The 19,188-nt window shown below is 34.5% G+C and overlaps 2 protein-coding genes across 5 annotated transcripts in view; one reads left to right on the top strand and one right to left on the bottom strand.

Annotated features, from left to right (window-relative positions):
* MCPH1 (microcephalin 1) overlaps nt 1–19,188 on the bottom strand; it is a 129,799-nt gene that overhangs the window by 58,601 nt on the left and 52,010 nt on the right. The window lies entirely within an intron of this gene.
* ANGPT2 (angiopoietin 2) overlaps nt 1–19,188 on the top strand; it is a 44,128-nt gene that overhangs the window by 22,519 nt on the left and 2,421 nt on the right. The window contains exons 2-8 of one of the 2 annotated variants that reach the window (XM_052809427.1): nt 125–280; nt 2,411–2,532; nt 4,163–4,395; nt 6,733–6,860; nt 14,946–15,047; nt 15,566–15,732; nt 18,757–18,887. In XM_052809427.1, the coding sequence (XP_052665387.1) occupies nt 125–280; nt 2,411–2,532; nt 4,163–4,395; nt 6,733–6,860; nt 14,946–15,047; nt 15,566–15,732; nt 18,757–18,887 (1,039 nt within the window). The remainder of the gene's footprint in view (nt 1–124; nt 281–2,410; nt 2,533–4,162; nt 4,396–6,732; nt 6,861–14,945; nt 15,048–15,565; nt 15,733–18,756; nt 18,888–19,188) is intronic. The other variant, XM_052809428.1, reaches the window with a different exon arrangement.

The raw sequence follows: 19,188 nt of genomic DNA, 5'->3' as shown, positions 1-19,188 counted from the left end.
TGCATAACAGACAAGGACAAGGAACAAATTTGCTTAGCAAGGCAGCCAGCAGGCTTACTGTACTTCCCCCCCCTTCCAACATTTAAAGAATGCAACTATCTTCTCTCTTTCCTTTCCCATGTAGCTTGAGAATTACATCCAAGACAGTATGAAGAAAGAAATGGTAGAGATCCAGCAAACTGCAGTGCAGAACCAGACTGCAGTAATGATTGAAATAGGCACAAACTTACTAAATCAAACAGCTGAACAGACCCGCAAATTAACAGATGTTGAAGCACAAGTAAGTAATGAATTTCAACCTAAAAATGCTTCTGCTTCCCAAACACCTACAACTATACATTTAACACAGTTTAGTGTTACACTATTCAGTTCAACAATTAAAAGTCAATCATTACAATCAACAGCTCTACTCAGCTTAGGGAACCATTAGTATTTGGTAATACAGAGTTCCATCTCAAGCCCACTGTTGTCTCTTGAAGATTTCCATTACAGCAGGAGTTGAAGTATGTCTAGCAAGACAATTGTTACATTCATCTTTATAAATAATGTACTTAAACCTACTATACTATATCCAAACATCACTTGGGTACTAGTATGCTTTTCTACAACCCTCATTGTATATCTCTGTTTATTATTCACCTCTCGCCACCAGATCTCAGCTAAAAGAGATTTCCTTCAAACTGCCTTTGTTCCATTTACCAAGCTAATTCCTTTTTTATATTTAAATTTGCTTTTTTTTTTTTAAACTTCTTGCCAAGAAAAGTGGGTCTTTTTAATGAATGTTTTCACAAATACTATAACTTCATTTCCAGCACAATTATTGTTATTTAACAGAGGGATAAATAAATGAATCAGATATGAATCAAGAAAAAAGGGATTAGGAGGAGGCTACTAGAAAAGTAGATTCACACAGAAGTAAACTTGCCTACTGTACATATTATTTTCTAAATCATTTTAAACAAATTAATGTTTTTATCTTTAATTATTGCTTTAATTGAAAAGCATTAACTACAATAAGACATTATGTGAAATAGAATGCAGATTTTAATATGGTATAAGGACAAGTCCAATCGATGTACAATGGTACGTATTTGTAGTTTTGCTAACACGGTAGGAAAATTCAGATATATAATTCCCCAAACAAATAATGAATAAAGCATGCAGCACATAACATTTTATATAATGTAAATAGCATGCAAAACCTAAAATCCTTGTTAGACATTTTACTACCTGTAGAATTCATCCGATGAATTAAATTACATTTTTTAACCTAAAACAAGCCTTTGTGAACTCTTTGATAAACTGATAGTTCATAGCTCACTGGCGTACTGAATTCAACTTTCTAACTGCGTGATTCAGGAGCCCAGTATTTTGCCTATGTTGAGGGAATGTATTTACTCATTCAGAGTAACGTCTTTATGGAAATTATTCAATTATTTTCTGCTTAGAGGAAGAAAATCATCACTGTAACTTTCCTTCTCTGCTTGAAATTACTGGTGACTGGGTTAAGGGCTTAATTAACAAAATAAGGAAATTAACCAAACAATTGCTCTCTCAAGGACACTTACTTTTGGCAATAGTTTTCAATTACACTTAAGTGTGAAATCATGTCCTGAATGACTGTTTAACATGAAGGACATGAGTAATCAATTCTTCCTGCCAAGGAAAGCCAAATTCTGCTGAATTAAAAAAAGCTGTTCTAAAACAATGAGAAAATATTTCTAGAAAACATGCCTCAAAGTAATGCAACCAAAAGTAATACAAACCAAAAAGTATCTTCCGTGTTTCCTAATATCTGCATTTCTTCATTTAAAGATGCAAATAAATTTAGACAGTAAACAATGCATATAGAAAAGGTAACATGAAAATGCAAAGAATGAATCAACAAAAGTGTGGTTCACCTGATAAACACTTTAAAATATAATTTGGGATTAAGGAAAATAGCTAATAGGGAACTATCTAATGATTTCAGGACCAGGCCAAGATTTCAACCAGTGAGAGATATGCAAAGTACTTACTTTCTACACCAGATTGAGAAAGCAACTCAACTTAAATTATTCTCTGAACAACAATGATAATAGTTCCAGTAATGAAATAAGAATATCATAACAGAGGGGAAGGTATGACGGCAAAACTAAAGTATACAGCAACTCTCATCCATTGATCAGGAACGTAGCAAACTACTGAAATATTCCCAATGATATACGGTAGTGTAACAACAAAATTAGTGCAACTCTGTCATTGTCTTCATTCTAATTCTATGAGCATTTGTGCCCAAATTAAGTGTTCAAAAATATTTTTTTAATTATAGGCTTAAGTAGACATTTGCATGATTTCACAACATAAAGAAATTACAATTTATTTAAAAGAAGTATCTTGATTTCCAAATATTTTTATAAATTTTATTTAGGTATTAAACCAGACAACCAGACTTGAACTTCAGCTTTTGGAACACTCTCTTTCAACAAACAAACTAGAAAGACAGATTTCAGACCAGACCAATGAGATAACTAAATTACAAGAAAAAAACAGGTAAGTTTGCTTATCAACCCAATAAAATGCTATTCCCTGAAGTGTCCTTCTGATGGTTTTAGAAACAAATGTACTCAAGTAGGAGAATAAGGCCTTGTACAGAAGCTCCCCACACCCAGCTATGCTCATTAGAAAGGTCGTATATTATTAAAGGCCTAGAGAATCATGCAGGTTTATTCTTCTTGTGTTCTGTTTATATATAATTCTTCACTCTCTAAAGTTCTCATTTATATGGTTAAAACTGAAATACTTCTCAGTACTTCTGTTGTAGCCAATTTATATTCTTCTTTAGACTTACCCAGATGAAGTTGCGGATTATGTAACCTGACTCAAACCAACCTGGTGCAACCACATCTCTGAACTTTTATTTCCGTATAGTACACAGCTATCCTAATACACGATCAGGTCATTGCCACAATTTTTTTCTAACCTGGTGAGAAAAGGCAAATACTACTCAAATTCAACGTTCCTTACTAGTCAATCTTTTGAAATTCAGACCAATATCCAACTATTACTCCTATCAGTTTCTGTACTCAGCTGTTGTCCAAAGGTTCATACCTTTTTTCCAGCTAGTTTCATTTTCATATCACCAGGGGCTTATTTTACTTTTGGCAATAAATAGTTTACAGAGAAATCTAAAAGCAGCAATAACAGTAAGTTTTCTCCTTCAAAGCCGTGTTTTTCAATGAGAACCATATGTGCAAAGTACTTTTTATTTTGAAAGAATTAGCTTAAAAACCCAGGAGACATGTTTTGACATTTTTGTTCACTACTCTACTACATTTATATATGCTCCCTAAAGGTTTTATCTACCAGCTTAATAAAAACAAGCATCCTTATCAAATGGAAAGCAAAGTAAATACTGAATTTTACAATGTCACCTTTTTTTTGTGTTGAACTCAGCAGACTTTAGACTACTCTTGTAAAACCCACGTAAACACAAAAGCATTGTTTCTCACCTAACAAAAGACAATCTGACATTGAGCTAATCTGCTTGAAACATAATTATAAGCTTCAGGATTTTTTTTCAATAATGGCAATGGATTTTAGGTGAACTTCTCCCTTCTGGCCACGCATCTTTTAACATCAGCTTTCTCAGAGTCTGCATCAGAACAATTACCAATGAAATAATGTTCCAGCCAGTACTCACACCAGCTCCAGAACTGGAGATGGGTAACACATCTTCAAGTAACTATTTGCACGGTTCCCTGTCTTAATGCTGTAACATGTATTTATGTTAAGTATATATTTTATTATAATTTGAATATTATTTGAAGAGTTCATAGGTTCATCTTTGAATAAGTTTCATCTTTTAATAGGGTAAAAACATGAAATCTTTCACTGTATCTTTCCTCTCACAATGTTGAATTATCAAACACCAAATTGTTACCCTTTAAAAGCCTGCAATACAAACTATAGTAGATAATGTTGTTTATTGATGTACTACTATAATAAATTAAAGTATATATATCAAACTAAACTCAGCTTTCATTTAGCTTTCTACTGCATGCATGGCATCAGAGAATGAAGTTGAGTACTTATGAAGAAAGAAACTTCTGCAACAGGCTTGATTCTCTTTACATCAGCTCAAAATTGTTTCTGGGGAGCCTAATTGTAATCTTTTATTTAGCTTTCTAGAAAAAAGAGTTCTTGAGATGGAGGACAAGCACACACTTCAGCTGAAGTCAATAAAAGATGAAAAAGATCAGCTTCAAGTCCTAGTAGCCAGACAGAATTCTATTATAGAAGAACTAGAAAAACAGTTAGTTACAGCTACAGTAAACAACTCAGTTCTGCAAAAACAGCAACATGACCTGATGGAGACTGTTCATAACTTGCTTACTATGATATCTACACCAAACTGTAAGTAAAAGCAGACATGCTTATATCATTTGAGTGACATTCCCTAATTTGTGTACATTTATTACCTATAAAGTCTTAAAACCAGTTTCGCCACACTTCTGCTTCTTAAAAAGTATAATTTTTTTTGCCTTAAATTCTGCATCTGAATAAATTAACCTTTTTTTGGGGGGGAGGGGGGAACAACCACAAGATTTATGTGGTTTCTTTTCAACATCTTGTTCATCTTCTGTGGTTTATATTGGTTTGCTTGCCCACTTCTCCAGCGGTTCAACAAAATACAGAGATGCCAAGTATCATTCATCTCACATGGCATTAATTCATCTGGCAGTATATGCTCCCTTGACCATATATCTAGGTTAGACTGCATGATGTAGGCCTGTAGTTTTTCTTCCTGGCTCACAAAGTTTGCTTCTGCCACCTCTCATTGCTCTGTGCACATAGAGTTGATCAAAGAAAGGACAAATTATAGTGGCTATTAAAGGCAAAGGAATCAGCACTGGCCCAATTTTTAGCACTTATGTATGCCCCAAACAACAGAAAGCACCAGCCCAGGGCAGCAGGTACTCCCCAAAGTCCTCCAGTCTTTCACTGAAGCTTTCCTGTTCATCCTAAAAATCCCTCAGCCTAGCAAATTTTATAGGCAATAATCTCACCCCTAAATGCCTGACAGCCCTGCAACAAATCATAGCCACCGAGCATAGCTTCCAAATTTATGCAGATTCACAGGCTCCATAAAAAACCCCCACAAACCATAAACTGAAAGTTATGGCTAAATGGGATTGAAACAAATGAACGAATTCTTTCCCTTGAATTTTATGTTTGATATGGAACTTTGACAAATTAAGAAGGTATAGCTGTTGTATATAAAAAAGTAAAGAATCTGGAATGTTTGCCTGCAAAGTTCCCAGGGTGGGAAATACACAAGAATGTAGAACCTCTGAAAAAAGGTTTAAAATTAAATACTAGGAAGATTTTAAAATAGTTGTCATTGCAACTTAAAAGACAGTATAGACAGACTATGCTATGTTACTATAAGTTGGATCACAAAAAAGGAAAAGGATGTTCAGAAGTCCTTGCTTTCAGTAGTGCCCTAAATGATATGATGTTTTAGGTTTTTCTAAACAAAGTAAATCCCAAGTTTTTTGTCTTAATAACTGACACTATCCCCTTAAATACCATTACCAAGGCTGTACATGTTCCTGCTGATGTTATCTGCTATGCTAGTGCACAAATAAGTAAACAAGTCAAAGTCATGTTGGCTACAACACTGTTAAACCCAGAGTGGAAAAAATAATGAATGTTTGCCAAAAAGACAAAATTAGCAGGGAAAGCTTCTAAGACAGTATACAAACAATAGAGTGTGGAAAAGCAATTAAAACACTGAACGTGTTATTTTTATATTTAAGGCAAAGCACGTAAACAGGTATATAATGAATAAGCAAGCTAAAAAGAACTTAATAAACAATTGTAATATAAGCATGTATTTATATGGCACCTAAAACTTTGTACTAACTGGCTGTGCTTGTTAGATTAAATTAAAAGGGAAAATACACAGAACCAACTCCAAAAGGGTCAAATATGAAATATCAGTTCACAGGCGAAATGCCAGGAAATTCCAACCTCCATAGTTAATAAAGAACTGAACGAAAAGATGAGCCTTAGATTGTTCTGTAAAATAAGAAGGCTTAGCCATATTAAAATGTATTTTTTACACAAATGAATTCCAGAAGGGATGTCTCCTCAGTGGGTTGGGCTGAGCTACCAAGCTTCAGCTTGGTACATACAAAGTTGTTTCTGCTCAGCATAGGGGCAAAAAAACTAGCTAAAACTTTGTAAGAGTAGTTATTCCGGTCAGCTGTATTATAAAAGATTTCATAATACTTAACATTAGATTTCACAACTCCTACGTTAGATTTCACAATATTAGAGTGCTGGCCAAAGGTCATTATTAATGTCATAGGTTGACTAGTTAGATATGTTTGTAATAGTAGTTAATGCATGCAGAGATTGTAATGCATGTAGGAGTCAAGCAAAGGCAATGAATGGAAGCAGAAACTGTTCAACTGAATGAGATGCTACGTCCTAAGTTGTCTTATTCCACATAATAGTGTCAGCACTTTTCAACCTATCAAGCAACCATGCCCATATCAGAATAACGTCTCTAAATAATATAAAGTGACAACACATATAATTAATACCTTAATCTGTCATTTCTTTCAGGACCAGGCATATTTTTCGGAACTGCAAAGCTTTAAGCTGATTATATCATTAATTGCTTCTTATTAACTTTTATTCATCTCCTCTTAATGCCTTCAATTTCTGTTGTATTTTTAACAGCGAAGAACAACTTCATAGCTAAAGAGGAGCAAATCAGCTTCAAAGACTGTGCTGAAGCTTTCAAATCTGGACTGACAACAAGTGGAATCTACACTTTAACAGTTCCAAACACTGTGCAAGAAAAGAAGGTAGTGTGGCTATAAAGTGCTACCTAGGCATACTGTGTGTTAAAAAGTTATTTGATCTGGTAAATATGCTATTTTAAAGGCTAGTTAAGAGTGAAGTTTATTACTTACCATGGTTTTTTATGAGCGTTTCATCACTTACAGATCTGAGTGTCTCACAGGAAGAAGAAAGTCCTTCAGGTGAAATCTTGGCTCAGTTGAAATGAATAAGTGTTTTGTTGTTCACTTCAGCATGCCAGAATCTCATTCTTTTGTTTCCACATAATTAATGCAATTAAAGCAATATAGTACTGTAATTTCTTTATCAAATCTCTAACTCCAACACAATTGCTCTGCATGATCAGCAATCTCCTGCCTCCTCTAAGTTCTTAGTTGCTTCATATACCCAAGTCCCTTCAGGTGGCAAAAGGAGGTAAAATCAGGGGCATGGAAGAGTACTCATGGGTGCATAATCATGTAAGCAATCTACTACTACTGGACTCATGTATGGGTTCCAGTTCTTTGTTATGCAGAGTTTTAAGGGCATTTGTGTAACAATTAGATTAGCAATTAGATCAGCACAACTGACACTCGGTAACAGAGAGGACTTTCCAGGAAAATACTGCTCTGATTAAAATAAAAGGTGAGAGTTTGCAGTGGTTTCACTAGAACAGTTTAAATTCCTCTATGGACCTTTTTTTCCCCTGTGTGTTTAACTGAAATGAACTTCAATGTCAATTTAAGTTAAAGCAATACATCATACCTCTATAGAAGAGACCTTCAGCTAAAAATGGCACTCAGTGGATGAAACACTGGATGCCTGACAGATGCTCCGTCTACTGCAGTAAATAAAATGATAACGTTTCAGATAGTATAATTCAGTTGAAACAATCAATAAAATATGAAAGGGAGAAAAGTCCCAGGCAGATTGTGAGGATAAAGAACCCAAAACTGCACTGAGTGTTCTGAGGAGTGGGGCTCAAATGATGAACATTTGTTTCCAACTTTTCAGACACAGCAGGCTGAGGAGGCTAAGGGACATTTGTACATAGCAAAAATGCTTAATATATTTCTTAGACAAACATTAAATAATTTTCTAATGTCATTATTTTATTATTTCATATTGTAGATGCTTCCTTAGAAAAAATGAAGTATTTTATGGAATTCCTAAGGCTCTAGTTTATTATATCAGAAATACTTGGGGAAAAAAACCTAACAGAAAATGTACAAAAGCAGAGAAAAATGAGGCCCTGTCTGGAAAAGCAATTGGTAAAACTCTGACAGAGAAAGCAAGTCTTGATAATGAAGGTTTAGAAATTAAGTTCACTAGTCTTTGAAGTGCCAGAACTTCATCTAGCCCAAGCTAGACTTTGTGATCTTTACTGTTAAAAGCTCTCAACTAAAGGTAATAAGCAATTTGTTTGGTAAGATCTATAAAATACAATACATAAAACCTGCAATTTTTTCAGATGATATCTAGAGAAATGATGATATCTGCAGTCTGTTTCTCTTGAGAAAAACAAAATGAAAAGAGGCTGGTTTTCCTTTGGAATAGTCTAGTCTATAGTCAATACATCTGTTTCACAAGAAAATTAGTTACATAAGATGCAATAAAGTGCTTTATTACACATGAAGCAGAATGGTATTTAAATAGCATAGATATCTACAATCACAATTTTAAATGCTAAAGGAGATGCAAGCTACTGCAGCTCTAAAGTAACAGATTGCAGCAGTCTTTGTTAGACGTCTCAGGAACGGTTACATTCCTTGAATGTCTTAATATTACTTGTCGCAAGCTTTTACCTTTGGTTTTAGTTTTACTATCAAATATAATATACAGAGCATACATATTTTCTAAAAGCAGACACAAGTGCGTGCTATATTACAGAATGAAAATTTCTGTCGTAAACTTTAGCACTGCATTTTCAAAGCCATAAATGTTTAGGCAATTTATATGATCTGAGGAGCCAGAGTAACACACATTTCTACGAAACTAAAACCTACCAAAATATTCTATCACTGAAACAAAAGTACAGTCACAAATTTCCTAGACTATAAAATGCTTTACATTTGAACATGGAGGCTTAAAACACTTAACAAAAATACCCATTTTGGTAATTGACTAGGTTAAAAAAAGTAGTTAAAATGTAATAATTTAATTAAATTAGTAATTCTTTTAATAATACTAAAGAATTTCAATCTTATTCTGCCCACTTCAGATAGAATGAAAAAGTCACTTAAAAAGACAGTGAAGGTTTTACTTACTGTAAGACATGAAAAATAAGAGACTAAAGTTTTAATCTGATGCAGATTTTTTATACAAATACAAATGCATAAGAGGAGTTGTCAGGGGAAGTGAAGGTTTAGGGATAATCAACACCTTACACCCTTTTCAACTGTTTATGATGTGGATGGCCACACGGACCAGGAAACAGAATGACCTTTTTTATTTGCCAAAAGCGCTGCGCTGCTGTTTATGTTTTCGTCTTTTCCTGTTGTAACACCTTCTGACCTCCCAACAGGCTTATAAACAACTTCTGTGTAATCTGTAACTGATCCCACTTTACTAATTTGTCTCCCATCATAATCCAAAACTAAAGAATTGCATACGAGAGCTGAGACGAAAACAATTATTTCATTCCATTAATATTTTCAAGCTTTCAAGCTTTCCTGTTCTGCACCAGGACAAAAGCTAAGTCCTTTTAAAAACACTGAGGAAAACCAGCAAAAGACTGCTGACACAAGGAAAAATGGCAGAGGCAAACCCATGACAAGTCAATAGCTTCGTGTTTACAGCAGTCACCTGAACCAATTAACCTCTCCTGGTCTTAGCCAGGCAGAATAGTTGAGTCTGGATGACCCTAATATATTAGCTCAGCCATTAACCACAACTATTGCCAATGTATCACCCCAAATCTTAAAACAGTGGCTGAAGCAGTGGCTAAGCTCTTCCCCATTTTCACCCCTGTCGAGCTGAATTTTTGTCCCAGAACCGACACACATTCCAAGCCAAGGCCTTTTTAACCAAAACTTTCTTGCAGAAAGTGATTTGGGCAAATTTGCATTTACCAACAAAATGGTTTTGCATAACTTTCCTAAAAAGTGATCATCCAGACAACTAGCTAGTCATTTCAAAAGCAGCCCATGCCACGGACCTTATGTTTAAAATACATCTACACAAATTGTTTCCAACCCCAAACATTAAAAGGAGCATATGCATAGCTTCTCCGATACAGTGCAAGGTCAGATGGTTTTTTTTTCGTGAATTTTACATTGTCTGTCTTTTCCACTGGTATTAGGTTAAATTACATTATAAACCACACGTGTAGTTATTTTTTCCGGAAAAAGGAAATTAAGACCACAATTCTTATCTAGTCACATCTCTAGCAGCTAGAGGTAGCAGAATACAAAATCATTGAGCATCATGACTCAAAGTGTTCAGACAACAGCCAAAAGTGATGCAAAGGGACACTGCACGGATGTGCCAACCGCACTTGCTTTTGTATAAGAACTGTAGTGGATCTTCATTCAGAAAGTAGGTCTGAAAACACTTATGCCCCAAATATCCTAATATACAAGAAAAAAGAAGAAAAATTACTTGCTCTGAAAGTCAACTTCCTAGACAGTGAAGACGTCAAATTGACTGCTCACAGCTTATGTGCTTATCATCTTTGGAAAGGGGGCTACTTCTGGTTACACGTACATTACAGCATTTTCAAAACTACAGCACTGATCTTTAGCTGAAGGTGAAAAACATAAACAGCTGACCTTGGATCTCACAGTGCTACAGCTGCTAGAACTGTAAGTACTGAAGCAGTTCACAAGATGAATCAAATATTCCCCCTGCCAATTTGTGGTAATTTAAGAGGCTAATCTCTTTATTCCTTTTGGCATCTGTTTGAAGACTCCTGCTGCCTGCCTAATCTTGGTATCTATTTTTATTAGTTTTATGAAATGTTACATTTCTTCCTTTTGAATATAAAACCTAGGCTAGGCTGAAAGGTCAAAAGAGTTCTGTTCTAGTAATGAGAAGGCCTTACATGCATATCATTTTACTGGAGAATGATAATTTTTTTTTTTTAAAAGAAGTTATAGTCCAAATAAATGCTTCCTCTCCCCTCATCTTTCACATACATCATAAAGAAATTGTTCTCTCTGCAGACTGACACAGCAATTTATTGTGTTTATTTTAAACTAAGCAAATCTTTTCCTTAATCTTCATTTTACTGAATAGCCTATCTATCTCCCTCCTTAAAAATACTTATAAATATACATCATTTACTTAAGTATTTTTAGTAAAGAGTAATAAAAATAGATCAACTTATTTCATTAATTTTCTTTCTGTAATCTTTACTGCCATTTTTCTTCATTGACTTTATTTTTTCCCAAATGAAAAATCAAGTGTGTATGTAAATTTGAAGGTCCTAGTTTTACAGTAAGTAGTCAGAGAATTGATTTCTAGGGAAATGATCTGGAAAGCAAAGGAATGATTTCATAAGCAAAGCTGCATGTGTGAGGGCTTGAAAGATGGGTTCTGAATTGCCAGTCAAGCCTGAAAGCAAAACATTTCGCTGTATGATGCTTACCTAATAGGTGATAAAAAGAATTTTCACTTTTTAGCTAGTTCAGGGGAGCAAGTGTGCAACCACGAAGTACAGCAGTTAGAAACCATACACTGAAATCTCAAACAGCAATAATCTTCTCATCTTTTAAAACAGTTACTATGACACTAGAAGGAGATGATGTAACCAGTACATTCCCTTTGCCTGTGCCACACTTTCCACCCAAGAAAGAAAAGGATTTCCCCTTCTAAGGCCATAAAAGTGGCATCTTTTAGAAGTACTTACAGATGGCCAACATGAAATTTTTTGGTGTGGAAAAATTATACTCCCAAATTCACATAAACTTCATAAAATCATTACTGGTAAGAAAAAATCTACGTGAGATTTTTATGGACTTCTCTTCTTCAATTTCTTGTTATGTGTTTCAGTTCCTACTAAATTGCTTCTCCCTTTGGGAACAAATTTGCAGTACCCCAGCATTTATCCCAAAGAGTCTATAGTGTCTATAAAAGCTAGTTGTCTTACCATTCACATACAAAATGGATACTGGCTGTAACAGGAATATTTTATGTAAGACATTCACAGTCATTCACTGTTTGAGAATATTTTAATCTCATTAGAACTAATTAAAGTGCTATTTTAAAGAATTTATATCTTCAAAGTAATAATTCCAGCTGAATTGATATTTAGATGATAGGCATCAAGGAAATTGCATGTAACATTCAAAATCATCAATTAACGTCTACAATAGCAATATCAGACTGGACCAGTGGCTCATGTAAATTAATACCTGGCCTCCCTCTGTAAGTGGTTAAAAACTATGTGTTTCAGAGAAGGGTGAAACAGTTCTATTCTCAGTCTGGCTGCTTATACTGTCCTTTCGGGGGGTGAAGCTTCAGAGTCAACAACTTTCTCTACAGCCAATGATATCTGACCACTGTTAAATCAGCATTTTAACTTGTAGCAATGCTTAATAAAAAGCATCTGCATCTGCTTTAGCCCATCCCTAGTACCCCTCTTCATAGCCTCCTGTGGAAATTAATTTTCACATAGGCATTACACTTCACATGAATTAGCTTTCTAAGACATTGATCATCTTTTACAATACCTTATCTTCAGCCTTTCCTTTTCAAGGCAATTTTTATTTTTACTAAATTTAATTTATATACTATTACCAAATCTTCATCAGTCATTAAATACAGAGGTTAGTAAAATCAAACAAAAACCAGGCTATAAGGTGCAAGGAATTGCATACACCAGTACAAATTAAAGTTGTTTTCAATTAAATTCCATTCACATGACATACTTTAACAAGTAATCCCTAATCCAACTCTTTATTTTTTTTATCTTTCCTAAAAATCTCCAGTTGAATGTCTCAGGATTCTCTGATGTTGAACAGAGAGTCTAGATACAACCTCAAAATACAGTATCTGCTTCGGATTTCCAATGTGTTACAGCCTATTGAAACACTAATATGTTTATTATTTGCAGCTCTAAGGGCTTGCTTTCCTTTCAAAAGTCTTTAAACAGTATATATACCACTGCTTGCACTGTAAATACCCTGTTTGATGCATGTAAATATATGTGTGTGTATAACATATGTACCATACACATACACAGAAATACATGCAAACCCTAAAAGAGCCAGCTATATTGAAAACTTAGTAAGGAGCATGCTTTTCTTCCTAAGATGATGCACAAAACACTGCCACAGGACAGAAGGAAACTCTGGCTTCTCTGAAGTCCCACTTTTTCAGTGAATTTCCAGGATGTCTAACAGTTCAAAGAACTCAAAACTGCTATCTGCTAACAATGCTGAGACAGTCTCCCATAGCAGAGGATGAAAAAGACATACAGGTTCAGTGTCATTCCATCATGATTTGGGGCATTTATAGGCATATTGTGACAAGCAGCAGTAGTAAGTTAGGTAAGAAGGAATATCACTGAGAGATTTTTTTTTAAACAAAGAAGGAAACATCAAAATTCATAATGAAACACTCCAGTCTAGGTGTTTTTTTTTAATTAATCTGCACAGATGAAATATCCTATCAAAGTGTAAGAAGCCATATCTTGGCCTCACTACTGTATGGGAAGATGCAACTTCACTAACTGATGGAAGATCTAGAATACAGGTTAGAAGTTAACATAGTTTAATTCTCAAACTATAATTTAAAAACTTTTCAAAGATGTGAAATAATTCTGAAGAGGGCATAGAACTTCAGTATCTTGGCAGAAAGTGGTAAAAATAAAAATTAAACTTCCAAATGAGAGAGCCTAAAGCATTAACTGTGAACTCTCCAAACAGGAATACTTGTACAAGAAATTTAAGATTTTTCTTAAATTAGTATCAGTACTAACATGCAATTTAAACAGATACTGATTTCAGTTTGACTTTCATTATACTATTTCACACCAGCTTAACTCCACTGACTTCACACATCTACTTTTAAATTCTGCTACTTACAGAAAAGCAGAATTAGACACAACAATTTAAAATCCTTTCTCAAGAAAAATGGTCCTAAATATTCACATATTCACAAGATTTTCTTGTTAATTTATCACCTATTTCTCCTAAACATCACTCCAAAATCCCCTCTAAATTTTCAAAAGGTTTTTTTTCCATCAATATCCCCCCAGTGTATTGGCACGTTCAGTAATACCTTTTATCTCTGCCACTACAGTGAACATACATACACCAGAATTCTATTTAAGTAAGTCAGTCACCTTCTATTTTAATGTAGAAGGAGATTGACTGAACAAGTCACCTATAAACTTGAATTTTACTGTGCCAGGGATGCCTTTATTGGGTATTCTAAAACTCTGTTCAGTGAACTGCCTATTACGTGTTAATCCTTTCGAATGTTTAGCAATAACTTGGTAAAATCAAAGACGATTTATGAATATTTGGAAACATCTGATAGTTGTTACTTTTTTGTTCTAGAATATAAGATATTCATCTCAGTTCGTATAATAACATGTCTTCAAGATTTAACTTTCAGATAATAATTAATTGTTCTACACTTAGATTTAACTTCGGGGTCAGAACATCTGCAAAGGCACTGAACAATGACAGTGGAAATAAAAACATATTTCAGTTTGCTCACTGCCTGAATTTAACAGTATGTATACTCTGACAAGCCATGGGAAATTTGAATGGGTTTCTCACAAAAAAGATGGAGAAGTGAAAACAACTTTTAGGAGAAATATTTCATAAGGAAACTCACGAAAATATCAGTGCTAGAGGGAAGTATAGAATCAGAATCTACATTCATTTTTTTTCTCCCTTTAACACCAGCTATCAGCTATTTTCAAGGTGTCATTTGTGTTCTGTTAAGCCTGATATCTACTGAGGAATCACATTTATTTGTGGACAACCACAACGGATTTGTATGAAAGCTATGAAAACCAGCATTTTTAGGTTAATACACATTTTGCATTTGTACACTTTAAAACTTGCCACTATATAGAATTATGCGAAGTACATGCTTTGTATTTTTGTTTTCCCATGACTGCATGGACTTACGCTGTTACACGCTTCCTCTGGTAGGCCTACTGTGACATGGAAACTGGTGGAGGAGGTTGGACAGTTATTCAGAGGCGTGAAGATGGCAGTGTGGACTTCCACCGGACGTGGAGAGAGTACAAGATGGTAAACGATGCTTTCTGAAACCTTAATATTAGTTATTATTATCTGAAATCTCATATAATAAAGTTACACTGATAGCATCCTTAGAATGTAAGCAGGTTTAAAAAGTTGTCTTTGCCCTTAGATGTTCATTTAGAAAATGTCACAGCAGTACAAGTTGTTTGCCTCAGCAGACTTGCAAGTGTGATGTTTGTTTTTAAAGAGAAACCTCACTTTCCTTTAATCAACTGTTCCATGATATGTACACATTTTTTGAGTTATTTATATTTGTGTTTCTAGTGGCAACAGTAGAAACTGCTCCAAATCTACTAAGTAATATTGATTCACAATTTCAAATTCCTGAGTTTGTCTTTGCTGAAATTAACTTTTTGAAATATTACAGATCTATAACCCTCACAGACACAGTAAAATTCTTAGTTGAAAGAATGAAAACTATTAAACCTAAAAACTGATAAAGTGATCATTTCAAACTCAGAAAAAAAACAAAACAAAGCTATTTAAATATACAACTTGAATTACAGGGATTTGGTGATCCTGCTGGGGAGTACTGGCTGGGAAATGAGTTTGTTTCTCAACTGACTAATCAGAAGCGTTACGTTCTTAAAATACACCTGAAAGACTGGGAAGGAAATGAGGCATATTCATTGTATGACCACTTCTCTCTAGCAAGTGAAGAACTAAAATACAGGTAAGCAGAAAAATCAGATCTGAATAAAAAAGATCTGATAATAATCAGTCTAGACTGTGTAGATTCATGACCTTATTTCATAAAAATTATGACTATTTTTCAGTTCACTCAGAAAATAACGTTTCCTCCATTTTTCACCTCTTGCCTAAAACAATAATTTTTTTTCCAACGGAGAGAATGTGTATTTTACTAGTGCACACTGGGTGAGTGTAACACACAAGATGCACAAAGATGAAGAGATGGTATGGTATAAGATAGGATAGATGTGCCAATATAGCGGATGGCAGCGCACAGTCTTCAGGGCAATAGGAACCTCTCTGCAGTTGCTATCAAATCCCGATTTCCCACAATAAATACATTTCTGGAAAGTGGATGACTAAGATGAATAATACTGCAAGGAGATTTTCCTCTTAAGCCAGTGGCTAGTAGGAGCTGGGTCTGTTGTCATGAAGAGTACACTGAGGCAATGCTACCTTCTCCTTCCGTAACCCACTGGCTTGGACTCTCAAAGAATAACTCTCCTACCTGTGAAAATGAAGCTAATAGAAAATATCCAGTCTCACCCCCCAACAAACTTGTCAATTTGAACACCAGAATTTAATGGACCTATTACTTACGCTCCCATCATTCTGTAAAACGTAAAGCTTCACAGTTTCTTCTTACATATTTGGTTAAAATAGGAAATAATATACATTTTAAATAAATATTTTGTATATAAATAAATATTATCATAGTATTATACATTTTAAATAGTATCATAGTATTATACATTTTGAAATAGTATCGGCCACAGCTGAAATATATGGGGAGTTCATACTTCATTCTCCAGGCTCTCTGTAAATTCAGTAGATATTGTTCGATTGGTTATAGAAGAAACTAGAGTCTCTACAGTATAACAGATGCTTTCCTACTACATGGTCCATGAAATGTTTTTTCATAAGAATCTTACAGATTCAGGGGTCTTTAGGTGACTGGATGGAAAAATTGTCTAAATTAAAATGAATTTCTCTAAGATTTCTGGCAACTATTTGTTGTAAACAAAGTCAATCTGACACCTGAGAGAACTTATATGCAAAGCAATCCAAAACTATCAGCATCTCCCCTCCTCACCCCCGGCCCCAAACGTTAGATCTTAATGCCTTTGTAGTATACAGTTGTCTCAATTCCAAAGCAAATATTTTTTCATCTGGAAACAGTCAGAATCTACAGCAGAGATTTTTTTTTAAAGTAATGCTTTAAAATACTTATAAAGGCAACCTTTGCAAAATGGGTCATTACCCTTGTCCATTTACAATATTAAAAAATAATTACTGAAAACTAAGATGGTTGTCTGTAAATAGATACTTTATTTTAATATGCAACCAAACATGGAATGCATCATAAAAAGCAGTGGTTTAAAGAATATATTTAACATTATGAAGAGAATAAACCTAAGAAAGTATTCAATTAAGAGCATCTTCCATTACATTAAAAACATTAACACATTCTGAATGCTGGAAAGATTATGAGTTGAGCCATAAAACTGAAATTTCACAGATTCATAGAAAAATTGAGATCAGAATGCACTTAGTTTGAGTCAAACTTCCTGATCTCAAAGCTGTAAGGTCAGACCAGGCTGCTGAGGGCTTCATCCACTTGGGTCTTGATAACCTCCAAAGGTGGAGATTGTGCAACCTATTCCACTGCTTGTCTGTCCTCATGGTGAAAAATGTTTTCCTGATATCCAGTCAGAGCCTCTCATTTCAATTTACATCCACTGCCTCTCATCTGCTGTTATACTAAGCTGTACTTTTAAAAATGGAATAATAATAATAAATGAATAATACTCTGCTTACATTAGACTTCAGATGGTATTTGAAAATCAAGCCTAGGCTCATACATTATACTTGGAACCTTTAATACCATTTATGTTAGAAATTGGCTTACAGAATTTTGAACTCAGCTTAAGAAAAAACGGAATATTTAGCTTTGAGATTTTTGAGAAAATCTGTAATAAGCTGATCTTTTGAAACCTAAATGAATAAAAATTCATTCATTCTTAATATTTTCAAATAGGGAATATAAAATGGCTTAAAATAATCTGTTAAACTACCACAGACAACTTCTATCATAAGCAGAGAATTACATGCAAGATGAAGACTGATCCAGGGACAAGTTAATTCTCCTCACAGAGTCAGATCTCCTCCTTAAGCAAATAGAATACCTCTGAGAAGGTCGAGCTATTTGATACAGAAATGCAATCACCAAAGAGATACTGTGGGAGCAGAGGGTTCAAGTCCTTCCAATTCAAGGTAACACAGTAATAGCGGTGTAATCGCCTCCCTAGTTCGGTGCTCTGTGTCTCTCCCCACTGAGACTGCATCTGCACCTGTGTAAGCAGATCCAAACAGCAGCAGCCTCACTGAAAGCTTTTCTTACCAGGGAATTGAAGCAAACTTAAATACCTGTGATGATGTAACACTAATAAATCTATGAAGGATGTGAAAAGGAAGAGTAATTAGGAAAGTAGAAAGGGAAATATTGAGAAACTCCTAAAATATCAGTTACTAGTTGGTAATTAGTAATCCAGGCAATGCTGTTATCTCTCATAGATGCAAAGTTGTAATGCTACATTGCCATGTTTTGCTAACAGCAAAATAGGAATCAAAAAAGTTTTGGTTTAAACTTTTGAACTTGATTAAAAAAATAATTGCACACACTGTACTTACACTCCTAAGAAATGCATGATCTATATGAAAAAATCCAGGAGTTCTTATCTACCTGCTCTCATTTTCTTCTTATATGACATGAACTAAACAGTCATCTCTACAAATGTGGAGGCTGTTTATTAGATTATTGTGCTGACCATTTCTGCTTATATGAAAACATGCTGCAAAACAGCTTACAACAGTACAGTACATTGGCCAGAAGAGAACTCAACTCTTTGAACAGGATATTTATTGCAAACTATTCCATCATTATTTTGCAGATCAGCTACCATTAACTTCCCCATAATAATTGTTTTTCCATTCCTCACTCCTACAGGATCTACCTTAAAGGACTTACTGGGACAGCGGGCAAAATAAGTAGTATAAGCCAACCAGGAAATGATTTTAGCACAAAGGATGCAGACAATGACAAATGTATTTGCAAATGTTCACAAATGCTAACAGGAGGTAGGAATGTTTTTTTGTTTCTCGGTCTTCCTATTTTTATTGGCACTGAAATTGTCTATGAGATAAATAGTGATAATTTTGACTTAGTAAATTTTGACTATTGAAGAAGTCCAAAACTCACAGATAGAAACACTAGTAGGGTGACTCCAAATTAAATATTTTATCATTTGACAAAGGTTAGTTAAAGTAAAACAAGAAGTTAAAACTGGAGGGAAAAAAGTCTCTAGAGTTGGTGTACAAGAAAGTCTGTAATTGTGGAACTAATCAGAGAGACAGCAGATTCTTCTTCCAAGGAACGAGA

Source organism: Harpia harpyja, chromosome 15 (assembly GCF_026419915.1).
Source record: "Harpia harpyja isolate bHarHar1 chromosome 15, bHarHar1 primary haplotype, whole genome shotgun sequence".
NCBI lineage: Eukaryota > Metazoa > Chordata > Aves > Accipitriformes > Accipitridae > Harpia > Harpia harpyja.
Note: the sequence above shows the minus strand (reverse complement) of the source record. Positions and strands in the feature narration are given on the sequence as shown.